Source organism: Xiphophorus maculatus, chromosome 13 (genome assembly GCF_002775205.1).
Source record: "Xiphophorus maculatus strain JP 163 A chromosome 13, X_maculatus-5.0-male, whole genome shotgun sequence".
NCBI classification, from domain to species: domain Eukaryota; kingdom Metazoa; phylum Chordata; class Actinopteri; order Cyprinodontiformes; family Poeciliidae; genus Xiphophorus; species Xiphophorus maculatus.
The window spans coordinates 23,939,909-23,962,378 of record NC_036455.1 but is presented as its reverse complement, the minus strand read 5'-3'; the positions used below and the strand labels follow the sequence as shown (position 1 = coordinate 23,962,378).

Here is a 22,470-nt window from a genome sequence, read left to right as displayed (position 1 = left end):
ACGAATAGTCCACAGTTTATTGCGGATCACCATGACAGCTGTGCATGAACTCCTGACATCAAAACGACATTAACTAGTTGTTTCTTTCTTCTTTTTTGAGAGTATTACATTCTAATTTTCTTGGAATCAATTTTTTGTTCCAGCTTAAAGAAAAATAGAAACACAAGCCGACGTAAGAGCTGGATCAGAGCTCAAATGCACTCAAAACAAATGTGTACCAAAGAAAAACCTCCACATCAATACAGGCACACTGATGCCCATGACATCTTCACTGAAGGAAGAATAAAAGTTTAAGACGTGCAAAAATGCACACTGGCTGAGGTCACTTGTACGCCAAGTCAGTTTAAATTAATTTACTCAAGGAATACGACATTCGTTCTTCTGCTTTTGCTGCTTTAGCCTTCAGTGTCTTTAATCCAGGAGGGAGATGAAACACATTCATACAGGTTATATTTCTTTTTTAGAAAGTAACATTACACTGTTTCCCTTGATTGACATGTGAAGGGTGGATTTTTTTGCTTGGCAAAAAAGACATTATTAATGTTGAATGGATAGGTGTCAGGTTTGTGCCAACTCACGCACACCCACGTGTGCACACATGAAAAAATGTAGTAAAGAGTTTTGCTACAAATTTATTCTAAGCAGGACATCGGGATAAACTTTGTGGGAAGTAAACCAGTGTTAAGGAGACTTATTGCAAGGCTTCCAGTTGGAAACACTTTTTTGGCTCCAGATTATGAAACGATGGCATTCTTGGATTAAAGGGAAGCAATAACCCAGAGGTGAGAGACAGAGACACAGCACAGTTCATGTCATGGATCACTAAAGCATGGAGCGAACAGTCAGTAGTGACTGCAGCTGTTTGAGATTATAAAATTTATGTTCGGTTTTCTTTTACAGCATGTTTAACTCTTTGTGTTTCCTCTTTTAGTACAAGAAAGTTGATGATTTCTGCTGGTTGTGTTAAATCAATAATCAATTTCTCCAGTTGAGGCTCTCGTGTGTTTAAATATGCAGGTCAACTCTGTTTTTTTTTTCTTTTCTTTTATGAGTCGGAACCAAATGAAAGGGGAGCATGTTTGACGCTTTTTCTTTCACACATTTTAGAAATTTCTCGATTTCAGTTGTAGAAGTGAAAATACCTACGGTGACACAATTGTAAAAAAACAAAAAAAAACAAGTTCCAGTTAAAATTACAGCTAGAAACCAAAATGAAAGACTGCAATGACTGATGTGACTGATGTGTTTGTACCCAAATCTGCAGCCTCAAAGAAGCTGGGGGTGAAATCAAACGAAAGGTCAGATGGGGTTCAACAAAAAAAAAAAAAAAATCAAGAGTATTTTTAAGAAAGAAATATGTTTGTATATGTTGTATTAGCATAGCATCACTGGTCAGTCTGATATTAAAAGTTAGAAAAAACTTATCTTCACGCCAATTTATCATACTAAAGTAGAAGAAAGGAAAAAATATCTAAACTAAAGGAGAAAGAAGGAGGGAGGTGAAATGTCTGAAAGTGAGGGAATTGAGAATGAGACAGGAGATATAAAGAGGCAAAGTGCAAAATGTATTGACTTCCAAGAGTAAAAGAGATAAAGGAGAAGGTAAGAGAGCGGAAATGGGCTAAGACCTAAACAAATATCTTATTTCCAGGGAGACTGGCTTTTCCAGAATGTAGTTAAAGTAGATATACAGTGTTCACCTAAATAGGTGCAAAATGAATATATCTCACTGCATGCTGACAGCTTGGAAAATACACATACATACATTAGTGTGTCTGTGAAAACCTTCATTTATCTCCCTGTGGGTCGGATCTGAGCATCTGACTGTATGTCAAATACTGGGAATCCGACAGACGTAGAATCTGGTTTAATGCAAACGTTTTCATGTTTAATACTCTATTTCCCAAAAAAAAAAAAAAAACTGGATTTCATGGATATTTTAAGCAGGCAGGATTATGTTAAAATATGAACCACGGTCCTCTGCTCTGAGCCTGGACCGGGTCTGCATTCGTTTCCTCCACCTTCACCCTTCACAAACACGGAGGCAGACAGCTCGGAGAAACGCTCTGCATGAGGAATACCAAGGAAGCAGCTCTGACGCCCCCCAGGTCGTGTGGAAATGTCACCGCTCTCTGCATCACAGGTGATATATTTGGAAAGGTGTAGGCAGTGCGCTTATATTAAACATTTACCTCCACGCAGACAAACTAAACCTTCGACTCTCACTCTGCCGGTGGAAGCAAAATGGAAAAACAAAACCGGTTCGATGGAGGGGAAGAGAAAATATTTGGTGCAGTGACTGTCCGGTGCCACCACCCCACAGAGACTGACGGTACTCACGTCGGTGAATCCAGGCAGCAGATGGAAGGGGAGGAGGGCCTTGGGGTCGGGGGACGGCTGGGTCCTGCCCAGCGTGGGACGAGCCAGCGACGGCAGGGGACTGTGGCACACATTACCTGAGACACAGAAGGGAAGCAGCAAGGATTAAGTGACCGGTTTTAAATGAAGATTAAAGCTGCAAGCAGCCTCGGGCGGCCCTCGCAGCAAGCGCCGCTCCGGCCTATTGGCCACCGCGGGGGTTCCGGCCACCGCAGAAGGTCTCGCACAATTTCCAGAGCCGCAGCCAACTCCCCACCGCAGAAGCTCCGCCGCAGTTTTCAGCACCGCCGCCCGCCAGCCACCGCAGTAGCTGTCGCGCATTTTCTCCGCCCGTCCACCAGGCGACACGCGTGAATGCGTTCGGCAGCGCTCCCCGACGACTGTCAAAAAATCTGGCGCAGATCGGTCGATGCGTCGAGGAGATACAACCCATGTATTAACTTAGGGGGCGCAGTGGAGCCAAATTACATTTCAAACCCGTTGGGCTCTTTAGAGGTGAACAAAGGTCATACAGATCCAGTTTGGCGCCAATCGGATGATCTATGCCTGAATAAGAGCCAAACGTATGCATATGGCGAGGGACTGATATTCGCCGTTTGGCCACGCCCACACGGTTCAGCCAGCAGCGAGCATTGACAGAGTTTATCATCCGAATCATCTTGATTAGGTCAAGAGAGCCATAAACGGAGCTTTCCAAGGAAAAAAACGGCACTTCCTGTTCTGAGGGGGCGGGGCTTAGATGACGTCATAATATGATGACATAGGGTCGTCAAGGATCTCACCAGGGTCACTCGTGCAAAGTTTGGTGCAGAAGCTATCGACCGTTCACAGTAAAATACAAGACTTCCTGTTGTCAGAGGGCGTGGCCTACGTGATGTCATCATTTGACCATTGGATATTATTGGACACTCGATTATGATCAATCACTGAACGTTTGGTGTCTCTGTGAGTTTTTGTGTTAGAATTACTAATTATTTAATTTTTTCCTCCATTACAACATTGAACTTTCATTCCGTAGGGCAATGCTGCCCTCTGGTGTCGAATTACTGAAATAATGAAACTATTTCAGTGGGCAGCAGAGGGCAGCATTGCCCTACAAACAACGAACATGGACTGTTTATTATGTAATTACACAGAAGATCTCTCTAATTCATTCTGAGGGGGCGGGGCTTAGATGACGTCATAATATGATGACATAGCATTGTCAGGCATCACACCAGGATGAGTCAGGCCAAGTTTGGTGCAGCTCGGTCGAAACATGTGGAATCTAGAAGCAAACGTATGGCATCGGCGTTACAGGTCACTTCGCCTCGCCGCCACGCCCACCTGCTATGTCAAAGCCGGCCGGGGTTGGAATCCACAACACACCAACATGTTTTCTGTCTCTGGACACAGTTTCATGTTGATTAGGTCAAAGGGCTAAGATAGCGACCGTTCACAGTAAAACATGACACTTCCTGTTCTCAGGGGGCGTGGCCTACTTAAAAAAATAATTTCACCACAGGGTATTTTAGGACACCCGATGACGATCAATCACTGAACGTTTGGTCCCTCTATGTGTTTTTATATAGGAAATATAAGAGTTTTGTGTTTCATGGCGAGTAGCTGAACTTTGACCCCTGGTAACCCCCCTTCAGCAAGCTCATACAGTCACCAATTTGATAACTTTAAATCAGACATGCCTTATGATCAGACTGACCGAGTTTGAAGCCGATCAATCGAAATCCCTAGGAGGAGTTCGATCAAATACGAAGGCTGTAAACGTCAAACTCGAGGTCCAAAATGGACCTTCAATACAAAATGGCCGACTTCCTGTTGGGTTTCGACCATGGCTCTAAGAGACTTTTTTGTACGTCCTGACAAGATACACATGTGTACCAAGTTTCGTAATTCTAAGTTAAAGCATGGCTTGGGGCTGTTCATTTAAAATACTCTAGGGGTCGCTATAGAGAAATTAGGCCACGCCCACCAAATATCGCTATGGATTCCTGTTCGGGGATGGATAAGGATCCATCCTAGTGAGTTTGGAGCAGCTCACCCCGAAACTGTGGAATTCAGAGCCAAACGAAATTCGATGGCGTTCGCAACGCCGCCACGCCCACCTGCTATGTCAAAGCCGGTCAGGGTTGGAATCCTCAACACACCAACATGTCTTCTGTCTCTGGACACAGTTTCATGTTGATTAGGTCAAAGGGCTAAGATAGCGACCGTTCACAGTAAAACATGACACTTCCTGTTCTCAGGGGGCGTGGCCTAAGTGATGTCATCATTTGACCATAGGGTAGTGTAGGGCACCCGATGACGATCAATCACTGAAAGTTTGGTCCCTCTATGTGTTTTTGTATAGGAAATATAAGAGTTTCGTGTTTCATGGCGAGTAGGTGAACTTTGACCCCTGCTAACCCCCCTTCAACATGCTCCAAAACTCACCAATTTGATAACTTTAAATCAAACATGCCTTATGATCAGACTGACCAAGTTTGAAGTCGATCAATCGAAATCCCTAGGAGGAGTTCGATCAAATACGAAGGCTGTAAACGTCAAAATCGAGGTAAAAAATGGACGTTCAATACAAAATGGCCGACTTCCTGTGATAGTTGGCTTATAACATTAAATGTAAGTTCTGAGTCTTTTGGTGAGCTCTACATGTGTACCAAATTTCATGTCTCTACGATGAAGTACGTTCATACCATTGTGTCAACAGAAAATTGCTAGTTGCTGCCGTTCAGCAATTTTTTTTGCGATTTTTGCGACAACCTTAAAATTCAAAATTTTTAAATTTTCTAGTCGCCACCGCCAAGTTTGGTGAGTTTTTGAATATGATAAAGCCCCCAAAAAGGCTCCTCTTTAGGGGGGCAGAATCGTAATAATAATTAAAGCTGCGAGCAGCCTCGGGCGGCCCTCGCAGCAAGCGCCGCTCCGGCCTATTGGCCACCGCGGGGGTTCCGGCCACCGCAGGAGCTCTCGCATGGTTTAGGGCGAGCTTTCCAAGGAAAAAAACGGCACTTCCTGTTCCGAGGGGGCGGGGCTTAGATGACGTCATAATATGATGACGTAGGATCGACGGGCCTCCCACCAGGATCACTCAGGCCAAGTTTGATGCGGCTCGGTCAAAATATGTGGAATGTAGAGGCAAACGTATACGAACGGCGTTGCCGCCATTGAAAACTCTTGGCACTTTAAAGCAAGCGAGACCAACGTCCTATCTGTCATCCAACACAGAATCACCTTGATTAGGTCAAGAGAGCCATAAACAGAGCTTTCCAAGGAAAAAAACGGCACTTCCGGTTCCGAGGGGGCGGGGCTTAGATGACGTCATAATGTGATGACGTAGGATTGACGGGCAAGCCTCCAGGATCACTCAGGCCAAGTTTGATGCAGCTCGGTCAAAATATGTGGAAGGTAGAGGCAAACGTATACGAACGGCGTTGCCGCCATTGAAAACTGTTGGCACTTTAAAGCAAGCGAGACCAACTTCCTATCTGTCATCCAACACAGAATCACCTTGATTAGGTCAAGAGAGCCATAGATGAATGTTTCCAAGGAAAAAAATAGCACTTCCTGTTCTGAGGGGGCGGGGCTTAGATGACGTCATAATCTGATGACATAGAATTTTCAGGTATCACACCAGCATCACTCAAGCCAAGTTTAGTGCAGCTCGGTCGAAACATGTGGAATCTAGAAGCAAACGTATGGCATCGGCGTTACAGGTCACTTCGCCATGCCGCCGCACACAGCTGCTTCATCGCAGCCGGTCAGGGCTTGAATCCACAACACACCAACATGTCTTCTGTCTCTGCACACAGTTTCATGTTGATTAGGTCAAAGGGCTAAGATAGCGACCGTTCACAGTAAAACATGACACTTCCTGTTCTCAGGGGGCGTCGCCTAAGCGATGTCATAATTTCACCACAGGGTATTTTAGGACACCTATTGATGATCAATAACTGAAAGTTTGGTGTCTCTGTGAGTTTCTGTGCAGGATATATAAGAGTTTCGTGTTTCATGGCGAGTAGGTGAACTTTGACCCCTGGTAACCCCCCTTCAGCAAGCTCATACAGTCACCAATTTGATAACTTTAAATCAGACATGCCTTATGATCAGACTGACCGAGTTTGAAGCCGATCAACCGAAATCCCTAGGAGGAGTTCGATCAAATGCAAAGGCTGTAAACGTCAAACTCGAGGTCCACAATGGACCTTCAATCCAAAATGGCCGACTTCCTGTTGGGTTTAGAGCATGGCTCTAAGAGACTTTTTTGTACGTCCCGACAAGATACACATATGTACCAAGTTTCGTAATTCTAGGATAAAGCATGGCTTGGGGCTGTTCATTTAAAATACTCTAGGGGTCGCTATAGAGAAATTAGGCCACGCCCACCAAATTTTGTTATGAATTCCTGTCGGTGGGTGGATAAGGATCCATCCTAGTGAGTTTGGAGCAGCTGGGCCCGAAATTGTGGAATTCAGAGCCAAACGTATGGCAACGGCGTTACAGGTCACTTCGCCACGCCGCCACGCCCACCTGCTATGTCAAAGCCGGTCGGGGTTGGAATCCTCAACACACCAACATGTCTTCTGTCTCTGGACACAGTTTCATGTTGATGAGGTCAAAGGGCTAAGATAGCGACCGTTCACAGTAAAACATGACACTTCCTGTTCTCAGGGGGCGTGGCCTAAGTGATGTCATCATTTCACCACAGGGTATTTTAGGACACCCGATGACGATCAATCAGTGAAAGTTTGGTCCCTCTATGTGTTTTTATATAGGAAATATAAGAGTTTCGTGTTTCATGGCGAGTAGGTGAACTTTGACCCCTGCTAACCCCCCTTCAGCATGCTCCAAAACTCACCAATTTGATAACTTTAAATCAAACATGCCTTATGATCAGACTGACCGAGTTTGAAGTCGATCAATCGAAATCCCTAGGAGGAGTTCGATCAAATACGAAGGCTGTAAACGTCAAACTCGAGGTAAAAAATGGACGTTCAATACAAAATGGCCGACTTTCTGTGATAGTTGGCTTATAACATTCAATGTAAGTTCTGAGTCTTTTGGTGAGCTCTACAAGTGTACCAAATTTCATGTCTCTACGATGAAGTACGTTCATACCATTGTGTCAACAGAAAATTGCTAGTTGCCGCCGTTCAGCAATTTTTTTTGCGATTTTTGCGACAACCTTAAAATTCAAAATTTTTAAATTTTCTAGTCGCCACCGCCAAGTTTGGTGAGTTTTTGAATATGATAAAGCCCCCAAAAAGGCACACGAAGAGGTGGGAAGAATCGTAATAATAATTAAAGCTGCAAGCAGCCTCGGGCGGCCCTCGCAGCAAGCGCCGCTCCGGCCTATTGGCCACCGCGGGGGTTCCAGCCACCGCAGAAGGTCTCGCACGATTTCCAGAGCCGCAGCCAACTCCCGACCGCAGAAGCTCCGCCGCAGTTTCCAGCACCGCCGCCCGCTAGCCACCGCAGAAGCTGTCGCGCATTTTCCCCGCCCGTCCACCAGGCGACACGCGTGAATGCGTTCGGCAGCGCTCCCCGACGACTGTCAAAAAATCTGGCGCAGATCGGTCGATGCGTCGAGGAGATACAACCCATGTATTAACTTAGGGGGCGCAGTGGAGTCAAATTACATCTCAAACCCGTTGGGCTCTTTAGAGGTGAACAAAGGTCATACAGATCCAGTTTGGCGCCAATCGGATGATCTATGCCTGAATAAGAGCCAAACGTATGCATATGGCGAGGGACTGATATTCGCCATTTGGCCACACCCACACTGTTCAGCCAGCAGCGAGCATTGACAGAGTTTATCATCTGAATCATCTTGATTAGGTCAAGAGAGCCATAAACGGAGCTTTCCAAGTAAAAAAACGGCACTTCCTGTTCTGAGGGGGCGGGGCTTAGATGACGTCATAATATGATGACACAGGGTCGTCAGGGATCCCACCAGGGTCACTCGTGCAAAGTTTGGTGCAGAAGCTATCGACCGTTCACAGTAAAATACAAGACTTCCTGTTGTCAGGGGGCGTGGCCTACGTGATGTCATCATTTAACCATTGGATATTATTGGACACAAGATAATGATCAATAACTGAAGGTTTGGTGTCTCTGTCAGTTTTTGTGTTAGAATTACAAATTATTTAATTTTTTCCTTTTTAATTCAACATTGAACTGTCATTCCATAGGGCAATGCTGCCCTCTGGTGTCGAATTACTGAAATAATGAAACTATTTCAGTGGGCAGCAGAGGGCAGCATTGCCCTACAAACAACGAACATGGACTGTTTATTATGTAATTACACAGAAGATCTCTCTAATTCATTGTGAGGGGGCGGGGCTTAGATGACGTCATAATATGATGACATAGGGTCGTCAAGGATCCCACCAGGGTCACTCGTGCAAAGTTTGGTGCAGAAGCTATCGACCGTTCACAGTAAAATACAAGACTTCCTGTTGTCAGAGGGCGTGGCCTACGTGATGTCATCATTTAACCATTGGATATTATTGGACACAAGATAATGATCAATAACTGAAGGGTTGGTGTCTCTGTCAGTTTTTGTGTTAGAATTACAAATTATTTAATTTTTTCCTCTTTAATTCAACATTGAACTGTCATTCCGTAGGGCAATGCTGCCCTCTGGTGTCGAATTACTGAAATAATGAAACTATTTCAGTGGGCAGCAGAGGGCAGCATTGCCCTACAAACAACGAACATGGACTGTTTATTATGTAATTACACAGAAGATCTCTCTAATTCATTGTGAGGGGGCGGGGCTTAGATGACGTCATAATATGATGACATAGGGTCGTCAAGGATCCCACCAGGGTCACTCGTGCAAAGTTTGGTGCAGAAGCTATCGACCGTTCACAGTAAAATACAAGACTTCCTGTTGTCAGAGGGCGTGGCCTACGTGATGTCATCATTTGACCATTGGATATTATTGGACACAAGATAATGATCAATAACTCAAACTTTGGTGTCTCTGTGAGTTTTTGTGTTAGAATTACAAATTATTTAATTTTTTCCTATTTAATTCAACATTGAACTGTCATTCCGTAGGGCAATGCTGCCCTCTGGTGTCGAATTACTGAAATTACTGAAATAGTTTCATTATTTCAGTAATTCGACACCAGAGGGCAGCATTGCCCTACACATGACAAAGCCCTTTGTATTACACAGTCGATCACAGGGGAACTTTGAGCCTTGCTAACCCCCCTTCCACCTGTTCAAATGTCACCATATTGATAACTTTGAATTGGACATGCCTTATGATCAGACTGACCGAGTTTGAAGCCGATCAATCGAAAACCCTAGGAGGAGTTCGATCAAATGCAAAGGCTGTAAACGTCAAACTCGAGGTCCAAAATGGACCTTCAATCCAAAATGGCCGACTTCCTGTTGGGTTTAGAGCATGGCTCCAAGAGACTTTTTTGTACGTCCTGACAAGATACACATGTGTACCAAGTTTCGTAATTCTAGGATAAAGCATGGCTTGGGGCTGATTTTTTAAAATATTCTAGGGGGAGATGTAGAGAAATTAGGCCACGCCCACCAAATTTCGCTATGGATTCCTGTTGGCGGGTGTATAAGGATCCATCCTAGTGAGTTTGGAGCAGCTCTCCCCGAAACTGTGGAATTCAGAGCCAAACGAAATTCGATGGCGTTCGCAACGCCGCCACGCCCACCTGCTTCATCGCAGCCGGTCGGGGTTGGAATCCACAACACACCAACATGTCTTCTGTCTCTGGACACAGTTTCATGTTGATTAGGTCAAAGGGCTAAGATAGCGACCGTTCACAGTAAAACATGACACTTCCTGTTCTCAGGGGGCGTGGCCTACTTAAAAAAATAATTTCACCACAGGGTATTTTAGGACACCCGATGACGATCAATGACTGAACGTTTGGTCCCTCTATGTGTTTTTATATAGGAAATATAAGAGTTTCGTGTTTCATGGCGAGTAGCTGAACTTTGACCCCTGGTAACCCCCCTTCAGCAAGCTCATACAGTCACCAATTTGATAACTTTAAATCAGACATGCCTTATGATCAGACTGACCGAGTTTGAAGCCGATCAATCGAAATCCCTAGGAGGAGTTCGATCAAATGCAAAGGCTGTAAACGTCAAACTCGAGGTCCAAAATGGACCTTCAATACAAAATGGCCGACTTCCTGTTGGGTTTCGACCATGGCTCCAAGAGACTTTTTTGTACGTCCTGACAAGATACACATGTGTACCAAGTTTCGTAATTCTAAGTTAAAGCATGGCTTTGGGCTGTTCATTTAAAATACTCTAGGGGTCGCTATAGAGAAATTAGGCCACGCCCACCAAATATCGCTATGGATTCCTGTTCGGGGATGGATAAGGATCCATCCTAGTGAGTTTGGAGCAGCTCACCCCGAAACTGTGGAATTCAGAGCCAAACGAAATTCGACGGCGTTCGCAACGCCGCCACGCCCACCTGCTTCATCGCAGCCAGTCGGGGTTGGAATCCACAACACACCAACATGTCTTCTGCCTCTGGACACAGTTTCATGTTGATTAGGTCAAAGGGCTAAGATAGCGACTGTTCACAGTAAAACATTACACTTCCTGCTCTCAGGGGGCGTGGCCTACGTAAAAAAAAAATTTCACTGCAGGGTATTATAGGACACCCGATGCCGATCAATCACTGAAAGTTTGGTCCCTCTATGTGTTTTTGTATAGGAAATATAAGAGGTTTTTGTTTCATGGCGTGTAGGTGAACTTTGACCCCTGGTAACCCCCCTTCAACATGCTCCAAAACTCACCAATTTGATAACTTTAAATCAGACATGCCTTATGATCAGACTGACCGAGTTTGAAGCCGATCAATCGAAATCCCTAGGAGGAGTTCGATCAAATACGAAGGCTGTAAACGTCAAAATCGAGGTAAAAAATGGACGTTCAATACAAAATGGCCGACTTTCTGTGATAGTTGCACTATGACATTACTTGTAAATTCTGAGCGTCTTAGTGAGCTCTACAACTGTACCGAATTTCAAGTCTCTACGATGAAGTAAGTGAATAGCAATGGGTCTGTTGAAAATTGCTAGTTGCTGCCGTTGAGCAATTTTTTTTGCGATTTTTGCGGCGACCTTAAAATTCAAAATTTTTCAACCGCCTAGACGCTTCCGCCAAGTTTGGTGAGTTTTTGAATATGATAAAGCCCCCAAAAAGGCGCTCAAAGAGGGGGGCAGAATAATAAAAATAAGAAGAAACAGTATGAAAACAATAGGCCTTCGCAGCGCTTTGCTGCTCGGGCCTAATAATAAACAGTACAGATACAATAGGCCTTCGCAGCGCTTTGCTGCTCGGGCCTAATAAGAAACAGTACAGAAACAATAGGCCTTCGCAGCGCTTTGCTGCTCGGGCCTAATAATGGCGAGAGCTAAGTGGGAAGAGAAAAGAAACGAGGAGATGTACTTGAAAAGGCTGAACTTTAAGCTTTATGTTTTAGCGTTCTTATCCATTTATGCACAATCCACAAACCGTATTTGCTCTACCTGCGTAATCCTTCAAGGCAGTTTATGTTTAAAGTCTTATTACTTTTGTAAAAGTTTTTTTTAGTGACCAAAATTTCATTACTGTGTAGAGGTCTAATAACAAGGAATCTATATCTTCTTGTCACATTATGTGAGATAATAGATCTTGACTGTCGTCGCAACATGATTAAAGTACAGCTTAGCAGGGTATGGACAAAATCCTTAAAAGGAATCTAAACTAAAAGGTAAACAACTGAATATGAAACAAAATAATATTTACACATTTAATGATAAAATAATGGGTAAACCAATGTTACATAGTGTGTCTAAGATTTGTTCAATGAAATTATTAATGCTCACATTGTCCATTGCCATTCTGTTTTGAAAAATATATGCAGATGAAAGCAGTCCTTTTTTTGTCACCATAACATTTAAAAAAGCAGCTCAGTTTTGCCGTATCTGGTAGGAATTACTGGGATACACAAAGGAGGGTCTAAAGAGCTAAATACTACAGCTGCAATTTGCTGATTCCTGCATTATCAGCAAAAGGTACAGTTGTCTGGGCAGTGCCCCTAAACTAAACCAAATTTAACAAACATGTTTTGAAGGATGGCAAACGAAAGCTAACATACCTAAAACTGGATCTTCTTGTTTTTATTTGTTTAAAGTTTAGTTTTACTCCCAGCCTCATCTGGTTTTATTTGCTGGTCATCTGGTTTTATTTATTTAAATTAAGTCTTAATCATTGGTTCGACTTTAACTGGGTTGTTGCACACTGAATAGAGATGCTTTGAAACATACCTAGCCCTGTATGCTGTGATATTGAAAACCTGATACATAGCTAAAAATGCAAAGAAATAAGATGAGATTTTGTGAAACATCATATCCCTCCTGTTCTGAATAGTTCATGTCTACTGGTATCAAAGGTTCTCACTTTTCTGGGCCATCAGAATTAGGTATGTTACTTTTGCTTTGACATTTCGTGGTACTTATTTGTACATTTATTTTCACATCAGCCAACCTTCTGGGAATGAAATTCTACATGAGTCTTCTCAAGGATGTAGATAAGTACTATCCAAAGATTTTTAATCCTATGAGTCTTGAGAGGTCAGGCTAAATTTGGGTGTGGCTATACTGAAACACTTTATCCTCTGGTGTCATGTCATCCTACACAGTTAAAACTAAAAGCAGATGCACAGCAGTGTGACAAGGTATTAGTGTGATTTATGTAACCATCATTCAATTTGTAAACACACACACACACACACAAAGACAGAAATATGTTATTATCTGTTTTTCTTGGCATTAAAATCACTCTAGATTGCAACACGCATGAAAATGTCAACATTCAAATGGGTAAAACCCAACACAGATTATTCCACACTGATTACCGATTCGTTAAAAACATGGGTATGAATTGTGAAAGCATTATTTTATTTGCAGCAACAAGAATCTGGGCATGAGATGCAGAGGGAGGAGCTCACCAAAGGTAAGATTCATCCAAGAAATGTCTCTGATTTATAGCTTGTGCACAGCAAACTACATTTTAATTCAACACTGTCTATTTTGGACTCTTGTGAAACTGGACTGATGACAATCCCTGCAGAACATTTCAGGAACAGGTTTGTCATTTCTTCCATTAGAGTAGATTCAGTCATTTCTTCTCTTTGTTTTTAATTTAAAGGCTTAGTTATTAAAGTCTTATCAAAATAACTCTCTGGCACAGGCAAGTAGTTAGATAACGAACCCTATGATCAAACAAAGTATTTGATAAAAATCTCAGAAAGTTTGTAAATACACACACACCCCCGCACACCCACACACACACAGAACCAGTCCAGAGGGTCCAGCGTGATAAGCGTCCTGTTTGTGTTTCTGATTGTCCAGCCTCCAGTTTACATGTTCTCCCAGCTTGATTACAGCTTGAATCAGGACCAGGGTGCAAGTTTAATCATCGTCATCATCAAAATCAGCCAACACACCCATCCGCTCTGCCATTACTCTGATTGCCTTTGGCTGACGCATGTGTGTGCATGTAGCATTGTGTGTACTTGGGTATTTACTTTACAGAGAAGAAATGATGTTATGAAATGCACAAACATGGACAGGAGACGACAGAATCCCGATCACACGCTCATTATGTTAATTCAGAATGAGCCAGCCAAACAAAATGTTAGTTTGTAGATTTCTACACTTCTTGTCACGATACAACCAACTTGTAAAATCCTGCTGAGGATATTAACAAGAACATTGTGGCTCTATGTTTTCTGAATGACATTTGTTCCTACGAATTTCTACTGTTGGGTTGTACATTTCTGTGTGTTGCACTTAAAGTGGAACATAAAGACTGAACTGACATTTGCAAACGATGAGCACCACATCTGATTGAGTATTTCGGCAGATAACAGACAGCAGATCTAAAAATGCATGCAACAAGTGAGTCTGCTGTGATTTAATAAAAAATAAAAATAAAAATAAATAACAATCCCCCTTAAACCCCCTTAGAGTAAAAGCTTAATGCTGCGTTTACATACCAAAATACATGCTGGCACCGAATGAAGTCCCACAGCTCAGTGTGTGATTAAAGACTTTTTCATCTCCGGACAGAAATGAGGCTCCTCGTCCTCTCCTCCGGTCTCTGTGTCTCACTGCAGCGGAGCCGCGGGCTGCTCCTTCCCATATGGATTCCCTCTTCCTCCTCCTTCTCCTCCTCCTAACTGCCCACTGCTACTCCTCCTCCTCCTCCTCCTTATCATCACTGTGTCTTCACGATACCCGTAGAAGTCTTCTTCTGTATCTTTATCTCCTACAAATTTGCTCTGGGTTTAGTCAGAATCAAGTCTAATTACTGAATCTGTGAGTCAGTTCCCTCCGTGAGCTCTCTCTCTCTCTTTCACACACACACACACACACATGCCCACGCCCACCCACACACCCCAAAACAAAAAGTGTGACTATGTCCCTTTCTTTTACAGAGTTTAAATAACTGACATCACAAGTTTATATTTATAAAAATAAGTATAACGGCCCAAGTTCTCTTTTAATAAAGTTGTCTTCATCACATCTGACAGAAAAACCCTCTGCAGAGTTAAAAGGACTCCAACACATTATATGTTTAGAGAGACAGTTATTGTCATACTCAGACTGAAGCATGGTGGAAGAGGCATCATGCTTGGGGACTGTTTTTCTTCAGCTGGAAATGGACGTTTAAACAAATATCAGTCAATCTTGTCCGTTTTTGTCGGCTTCTGTTGAAAATCTGACAAATGCTTATCTTTCAGCATGGAAATGGCCCAAAGGATACCCACAATCCACAAAAGTATGTCTTTACTAGAAGAAGATTAAAATTTATAAAGTGCTCACCAAGAGTATCTGACAGATATTAGAGTTTATTAGGTGGGAAGAGGTCTGTGTGCAGGTGAGACCCTCAAACCCTATCATGCTTTTTTATTACTATTTCCTGCCTGGATTAAATCAGTTTGGTGTTCCAGCTGAGTTGTACTTGACATAGGTTAAATTAAGGTGGAACATGTTTGAAATGATTTATCTTGCTCTCATTTTTCCACCGTCCATACCACTTGGGCTGTGCTAAATGCTGTTTTGATGCTGCAGGTTTCCTAGATTCACTGGGTCAAACATGTGGTTTCTTGTCTTCATTTTGAAAGGGGCCCCAGCATAAAAAGAGCGAGCGGCCATCAAAAATGATCAAAGGCATGCCATGAAGTAGATGAAAAAATATTTGTAAAGAGTTTCATATTAGATGGAAAAACAGATTGAATTAATATTGACCAACAAATTGAGTCCGAACCTTTGTCCTTCTCAGGGTTGTACAACAGCCTTCCATCAGAAATGTTCAAAATATGAAACAACTAAATAGATAAATAAAAAAAAGGTAAAATTCAAATTAATGATGAATAAATAAATAAGGTAGAAATTGAGGATGGCATAACATAATAACAAAAGCATTTACCATAAGCCTTTGTTTTTTGAGTCTTTTTATTGTTGTTATTGAAATTGACAGAGAAACTTTGTATCATCATTAAAAACAGGATATGTTTTTTATTTTTTTTTATCTCAGCTCCACTTCCCCACCAACCACTTCCAGTCACTTTCAGTTTTCTCGGACAATCACATCCTATTTGCACATAAGGTGATGCAACAGTGCAACAATCCTCCTCACAGAATTAAATCCGTTTGACTTTGTTTATTAGAGGAATACTTTTAAAAATAAATTAGTTTGTGGCACTGAGAGTTTGCAGCCCTTGCTTCCAGATTACTGTGTTTGTTCATCTTGCACTCGTGTAAATGATTTTCCCATCTTCTCTTTTTTTCCTCTTGGGCCCGTGATATTTTTAGATTCATCCTGTGGCATTCGCAGCATACAGAGGAAACTGGACAGGATACATGCAGTAATGGCTTCAGAAACTCATCTGGACTTGTACATGCACACGGAAAAAGTCCATATGCAATGTCTCTTTTGGCAACATGGCCTCAGTTAAACCTCTTGTCCTCAAACCCTCACAAGAATGTGGACAACATGTGTTTTCCCACAATACCAAACTCCAAGGAGACTTATCTCGCTAAGGCTGTCAGTGTAACACCTGCTATTTTCCCAAACACACACACACACACACACACGCCCCCTACCCCCGCACGCACGTACCCACACACACACACACACACACACCCGCACGCACACACACGCATGCTGCCTCTCAGTGAGTTCACATCAGTGAAACAACATCTTCTGCAAATGTGGCATCTAGACAAAGGCATTTTGTCTGGACTGCACCTCCTCCGTGAACTGCATGGAACAAACGTTGAGGGGTATTAGACAGACTTGGAAATATTTGCTCATAAAGTGCATAACACACCAATTTTTTCTCTTAATGTATTGCCAGGCGCCTTTGCGCTTCTTTTGACAAAAAGCAGAGCACTGCATGGATGGCGTGGGGTATTACTGCCCTTCCCCTCCTTCTTGTGAAGGAGAAGATGAAAAGTTTCTCCTGCAGATTTTGGCCTTAAGAGACGTTCATTTAGGAGCTCTGGGGTGCAGTTTATGATTCCCAGAGGAAATCTACGTGGCTGGTGATCAACTCTGTTCAGAAAATATTGAAAATATCGTCTGCAGTGAAGGTCAAAATGCAACAACTACCAGAACACATAAAAAAGGAGTCATGGACACAGCTGTAACAAATGCAAAAAGAGCAGTGGTTCAGAGAGTTCCTAGGCCTATGAGAAACACAACATCACAGAACCGGTCCAAGTGATGATCAGAACCATGTCAGTTCACCCAGTGACACTCTTACTTCCAATCTGTTGCCAATTCCTCCCGTCCTGCTTCCATTTAATTCTGTTTCAGATTTATGTATATCTGTTTAGTTTTCTTTGTAGTATCAAGATATTCAGACTTTATGAATTGTGGAGGTAAATAGACAAGAAATTATTAAAATGTCACACATATGTTAACTGATTTGCGGTACATAATTCTCTGAAACCTTTGCATTGTCTTTTAGTTCCATTTATTGTGGTTCGGATCTTCTTTTGGGCCAGCTGATTCTCATAAAACATGGAAGTTCACAATCAGAAGTAAACACTTGCAGGTGGTTATCATTTATTAACATTATTAAACCACCTCTTCCTTTCATCAGACAATAAGAACATTACTTTCAATCACTGGTTGTCGAAGTGGATCTGTAACAACACCCTGGCGGATAAGAACCGATGCATGTAGTGGTCGAGACAAAAACGGCAAATCACAGGAGAATCCATTTTGAACTCCACAAAGAAAGGCATGAAACAATCCAAACAACCAAAGAGCAAATTGGCAAAGGAACTAAATGACCGGCCCAGTCACTTAAATGTTGCTACTCATGAGATGTGGCCATTCTTTTGGATACTGATCACCATAATTTCTTAAAATGTTTAACTACCAAGAGAAATGAATTAGGGAAAGGGGGGAGCTTAAAGCTATACAGCAGCTACACAAGACAAAAAAAAAATCTAATTAATATTTCATATATGATAGAAACAATTACCGTCAACATTAATGGAAAAGCTGATGATTGCAGCCCAAAAGATATATATGTTCCTCTTACTTTACAGGTATTATTGCTCATGGAGCAACAGCAACAGTCATCTAGGAAAGTGTAAACTTCAGCTCATTTCTTTTTATTGTGTGGTGAAAAAAAGAACATGTAAAATAGTTTCAATGCCATTTTTATGACGTTTGTATACTTTAATCAAGCAATAACATCTGCTCAAATGGTTACTGTATAGTGAAAGTTGAAAAATGAGCGAACGGACAGAAGGGGATAAAATCCACATTTTCCAACTTCCTGTCATACCTGGCTGTGCTACAGTTCTGGCGCTTAGCTATTCAACAGTGGGAACAAATGGAGATAATAATAATAATAATAATAATAATAATAATAATAATAATTAATAACGGGGGTTGGTATAAACTACCCTTTGGTTACCTCTGCATCTATAAAAACATTATTCTGTGATGATGTGAAGAACTTGAGTTAAGTTGCGTCCTTCAGCCACCACAATGGACATGGGGTATGCATGCGGCCATGTTGCATCAGAATCTCACAGGTAACCTCCGTGGCTGTCACAGATACAAGCGACGTTACGTAAAACAGATGAAGACTGAGTCTGTCACATCTGTGGCTCATCAACAACACGTCTGATTGAAACTTGTTTCAGAGCCATGTGACATCAGCAGGGCTGCGAATGTGAACAGCAGTGCATAGCAGGCTCTAATACGAAACAACACGATTTCAAAAGGAGTTAATTAACTTGAGTGTGGATGTATGCTGTGAGGAGCGGGGTGATTCAGCTAAACACACGATGGCAGGCAAATGTACAAACAAACTGTTATGAAAACTGGTTTGAGCACATTTTAATGTTAAAACAAGCTGAGAGCTGAGACTAAACAGTTTTCAGTTTTCATGCAAGAGCGATAAACACACACTCAACATTTCATCCTCAGTCTATGACTTGTGTTAGTCTCTGCTTGTCTGCTGTTTCCGTCGCTGCTTTGCATGTTATTTTTTGGGCAGTGTTACAATCTGAACACACAGCTCACCTCTTCTTTGATTAGTCGCCATAACAACATCACCATGGCGATCAGCGAGCAATGACTTTGGCTCTATGTCTGTGACGTTGTGAGCTGAGGTGGAAATTTGAAAAATCAGCAATGTTGAGCTGCCATGCACTGACAGATGAAGGAGGATAGCTGCTGCTGTGCGCCGATGCTTGGACTTTGGTTTCCTTCGTGTGTTTACGATCATAGCTGGAGCCTTGAAACAGTTGGACGCAGTGTGGCAAGCTACACCTGTCAGTCTCTACTTGATCCTTAAGCATATTTGTCTGAGTGAAACGGTGACCTCTAGGTCGAGGAAAAAGCAGCACTCTGTTTGGCTAGCGTGCAGGTGTTCTGTGCAGTTTGGTAATCACTACAGATTGTAGTAATTCACAGTCGCAGCTGCCTGGCCTCTCAGCAATTACAGAAAAATTTAACATTTTCATCTGATTAGTTTGTTTGCCACATCTCTGGACTAAACTTGCCCGGCGTCTGGTTTGAACACAAGGACGGCCAGACTAACCTCATTCCATCCCATCTGGACGTTTAAAGGGTCATGTTCCTGGTGTTTGGGGTGGATGATGTACATTTGTGAAATGCTGCTTTCTTAGCTGCTTTAAGTCACACTGAATATTTTAGCATGTTTCAAAATGCGTTCCCACTGTTTTCTTTAAAATATTCTCATCAGCTCATTATTACTTCTCTTACGACAGTCGTTTATTAGTTCATCTTTTCCTCAGTTTGAAGCGGGCTAAGGGCTTCTGGTTATAAGGATAAAGATGGATCCAGATCTCAAGACTATAGAATTTTTTCATCATTTTGATACTATGGTGTAAAGTCTTTTTATTGAGATTTCAAAGAAACTGAACAACATCCTCCCTCTCCCACCTGTAATGATGTTTTACAGTGCTCTTCATCCAGTCTGACTGATGGAAAGCTAAAAGCAACATTAATATTAAGCAACAGGCTGCATGATAGCTACTAGCATCTGACATATTAATTTGTTAATATAACTATGATTTACTTAGAACTATATTCTACATTTTTACTTAATTTTGTGTATCCGAATGCAGATGATAATGTATAAATGTTTGAAATAAATAAGGATTAATATATAAGATTAGCAGTAGTAGACATAGTTCTCTGTTTACCGTCTAAATTGAAGGCAGTTGGATCATTTAATATTTTTGTTTTCAATCTTAAGGTTGTCATGCAATGAACATATCATAACACACACATAGTTTAAATCTTGTGCACAAACAAAAAATAGGGATAAAAAGGGTAAAAATATTATAATCCAAACACCCCCATAGATAATATATGGGAAGAAAAATGTATGCGCCTCCCACTGAAAGAAAAAAGATTGGTTCTGAATAAAAAAAAATCTTTTGAAATGCCTTCTGAATCCATTTTTTTTCTTTTTTTTTTCTTTTTTTTTTGCAAAGTATGACCATAAAATTTAATATGGCTGCCATCTGTAAAATCATAGCTAAATCTAGGGAGTGTCTGTTTGCTTTACAATGCTGTGAATCAAAAATTAGAACCGTTTAGTATGCTGTTGTGCTCTGTCCTTTTTACTGTTACCCCTAAATAGAATCTAGAGCAACTAATTTTCTCTAGATGTCACTTAATATACAGACACCTGAGTCTCAGGCAGAGGTTCACCGTCCTGCAGGACATCAGGCCTAGACTGAAAGTCAAACCTGCAATCTAATGATTTAGATCAAAGCATATCCAAATGTCAGCCAAAACTGATCTTCACAGATGCTCTCCATCTGATCTGGAACAGGTTGAGTTATTTTACAAAAGAAATGTGCAAGAACTTCAATCTCTAGGTGTAGATATCTGGATGAATAGAAACACAGGCCACACTTTTCAGATTATCTGCAAAAATGTTTGAAAACCATGCACACATTTCCCTCCACTTCACAATTCTGAAATATTTTGTGTTGGTCTGTAGCATGAAATATACACTGAAGTTTGTGGATGTAATACGACAAAATGTGAAGATAATAGAAGAGTTGTAAATACTTTTGAGATAATCTCTTGTAAGGACAAACACAGGAAGCAGAAATAAACAACAAATACTGAGCTCAGTGAAACCAACAGGGGCAGCTAATTCAGAAAGCAGCACTGTTAGAGGATCCTTTTTCCACAGGGTCAAATTTCCCAGAAAATAAAAATATCACAATTGAACCCCTGCAGATCTGGCACTGCAGCTGCAAATTCTTGAAAGATAAGACTGTAATCCCTCCAGAGAAACCAAGAGCTGGGAGGCGGAGGAATTTTAAACGGTAGATAAACAGATCCGCGTTGGGGTCAGAGGTGACAGATCTCTGACATTTGAGTCCCAGTCTAAGATTCACTTTTTACAAGGTACACATGTCTAACAGCATGGAGGTAGCAGCTGTCACACGTAGGCACAGAATCCAAATCTTCCCAACCTCTGTGTGTTGATTGGCTTTGAGGCAAAGTCAAAAATGCATCCACACATCAGGATCAATTTGTTGAAACCTGAGAAGTGCCAAGAAAATCAAACTTTCTTTTGTAAAACACATCTCCAACCCCCAGGCTTGCAAAGATAAAGATTTAGAGATTTCATGACCACACTCTCAACCTGCATGGATTATTACTCCAGATGTCTCTTTCCTCCAAGGCCATAAAAAAAAAAAATCTTTCTTCACAGAATATAATTAAACATTTACTGCCTTCAGCAGAGCCTTCTTATCATATTTTCATTAGAGAGAATTAATAAAAACTGTGCATTTGTGGTCATTTCACTGTGACAAAACCATCAGAGGATTCTCCCTCGTCCATGCAGACACACTGATACCACAGCAAAGCTTCACGTGAACATCTGTGAGCCAGAGATAGGGGCTCTGACTGTCCAGAATACCATTAAACTCTGCTGCTGCAGATTTATATTCTCTCAGTTGTGCCATATGAGCCTGCGTGGTCACATCCACAGTGTGCAGATGTATAAAATCACCACACACACATAATACATCAAAGCATACTGTATATGAATGGATTTGATATTTTGAGGGAGGGGGGGACAGTCATCGTGTCACTACCATTAAGACATTGTGTATCTCGAACAAAGTTTGAGGAAGTTAGAGGAAACAGAAAGATGCTAACGCCAAAAAGTAACAAGGTGACCACTAATCAAAGCTTAGCAAGCAATTAGCTAAATGAGATACACTGAGGAAAAGAAATAAGGTTGAGCTTTTCATTTTCTTCTTGTCTGGTATCAATCAAAAGTTATATCGGTACCGCCGCCTGCAGGCTGCAAGGCGACACAACACTTTCAAATACTAAGCAGCCTCTGTCATGTTAGTGATGCCTTTAAATAAAACGGTTTAATTTTATTTAAATTAGTGTAAGACGAATCTCGATTAATTAGAAACAATGTAAAAGTTTCAGTAATTCAATTCAAAATATAAATTCGTCACACACAGACATTTGGGTTGCAGTTATTTTAGTAGCTGTAACCCAATA

At 41.7% G+C, this 22,470-nt stretch overlaps 1 protein-coding gene across 4 annotated transcripts in view; it reads right to left on the bottom strand.

Annotated features, from left to right (window-relative positions):
• LOC102221291 (zinc finger protein 385D-like) overlaps positions 1 to 14,731 on the bottom strand; it is a 29,248-nt gene extending 14,517 nt beyond the window's left edge. For 2 of the 4 annotated variants that reach the window (XM_023345369.1, XM_023345371.1), the window contains exons 1-2: positions 14,417 to 14,731; positions 2,341 to 2,456 (exon numbers count right to left, since the gene is read on the bottom strand). In XM_023345369.1, the coding sequence (XP_023201137.1) occupies positions 2,341 to 2,456; positions 14,417 to 14,426 (126 nt within the window). In that variant the 5' untranslated portion in view covers positions 14,427 to 14,731. The remainder of the gene's footprint in view (positions 1 to 2,340; positions 2,457 to 14,416) is intronic. The other 2 variants (XM_014476066.2, XM_023345372.1) reach the window with 1 other exon arrangement.
• Positions 14,732 to 22,470: the final 7,739 nt, after the last annotated feature.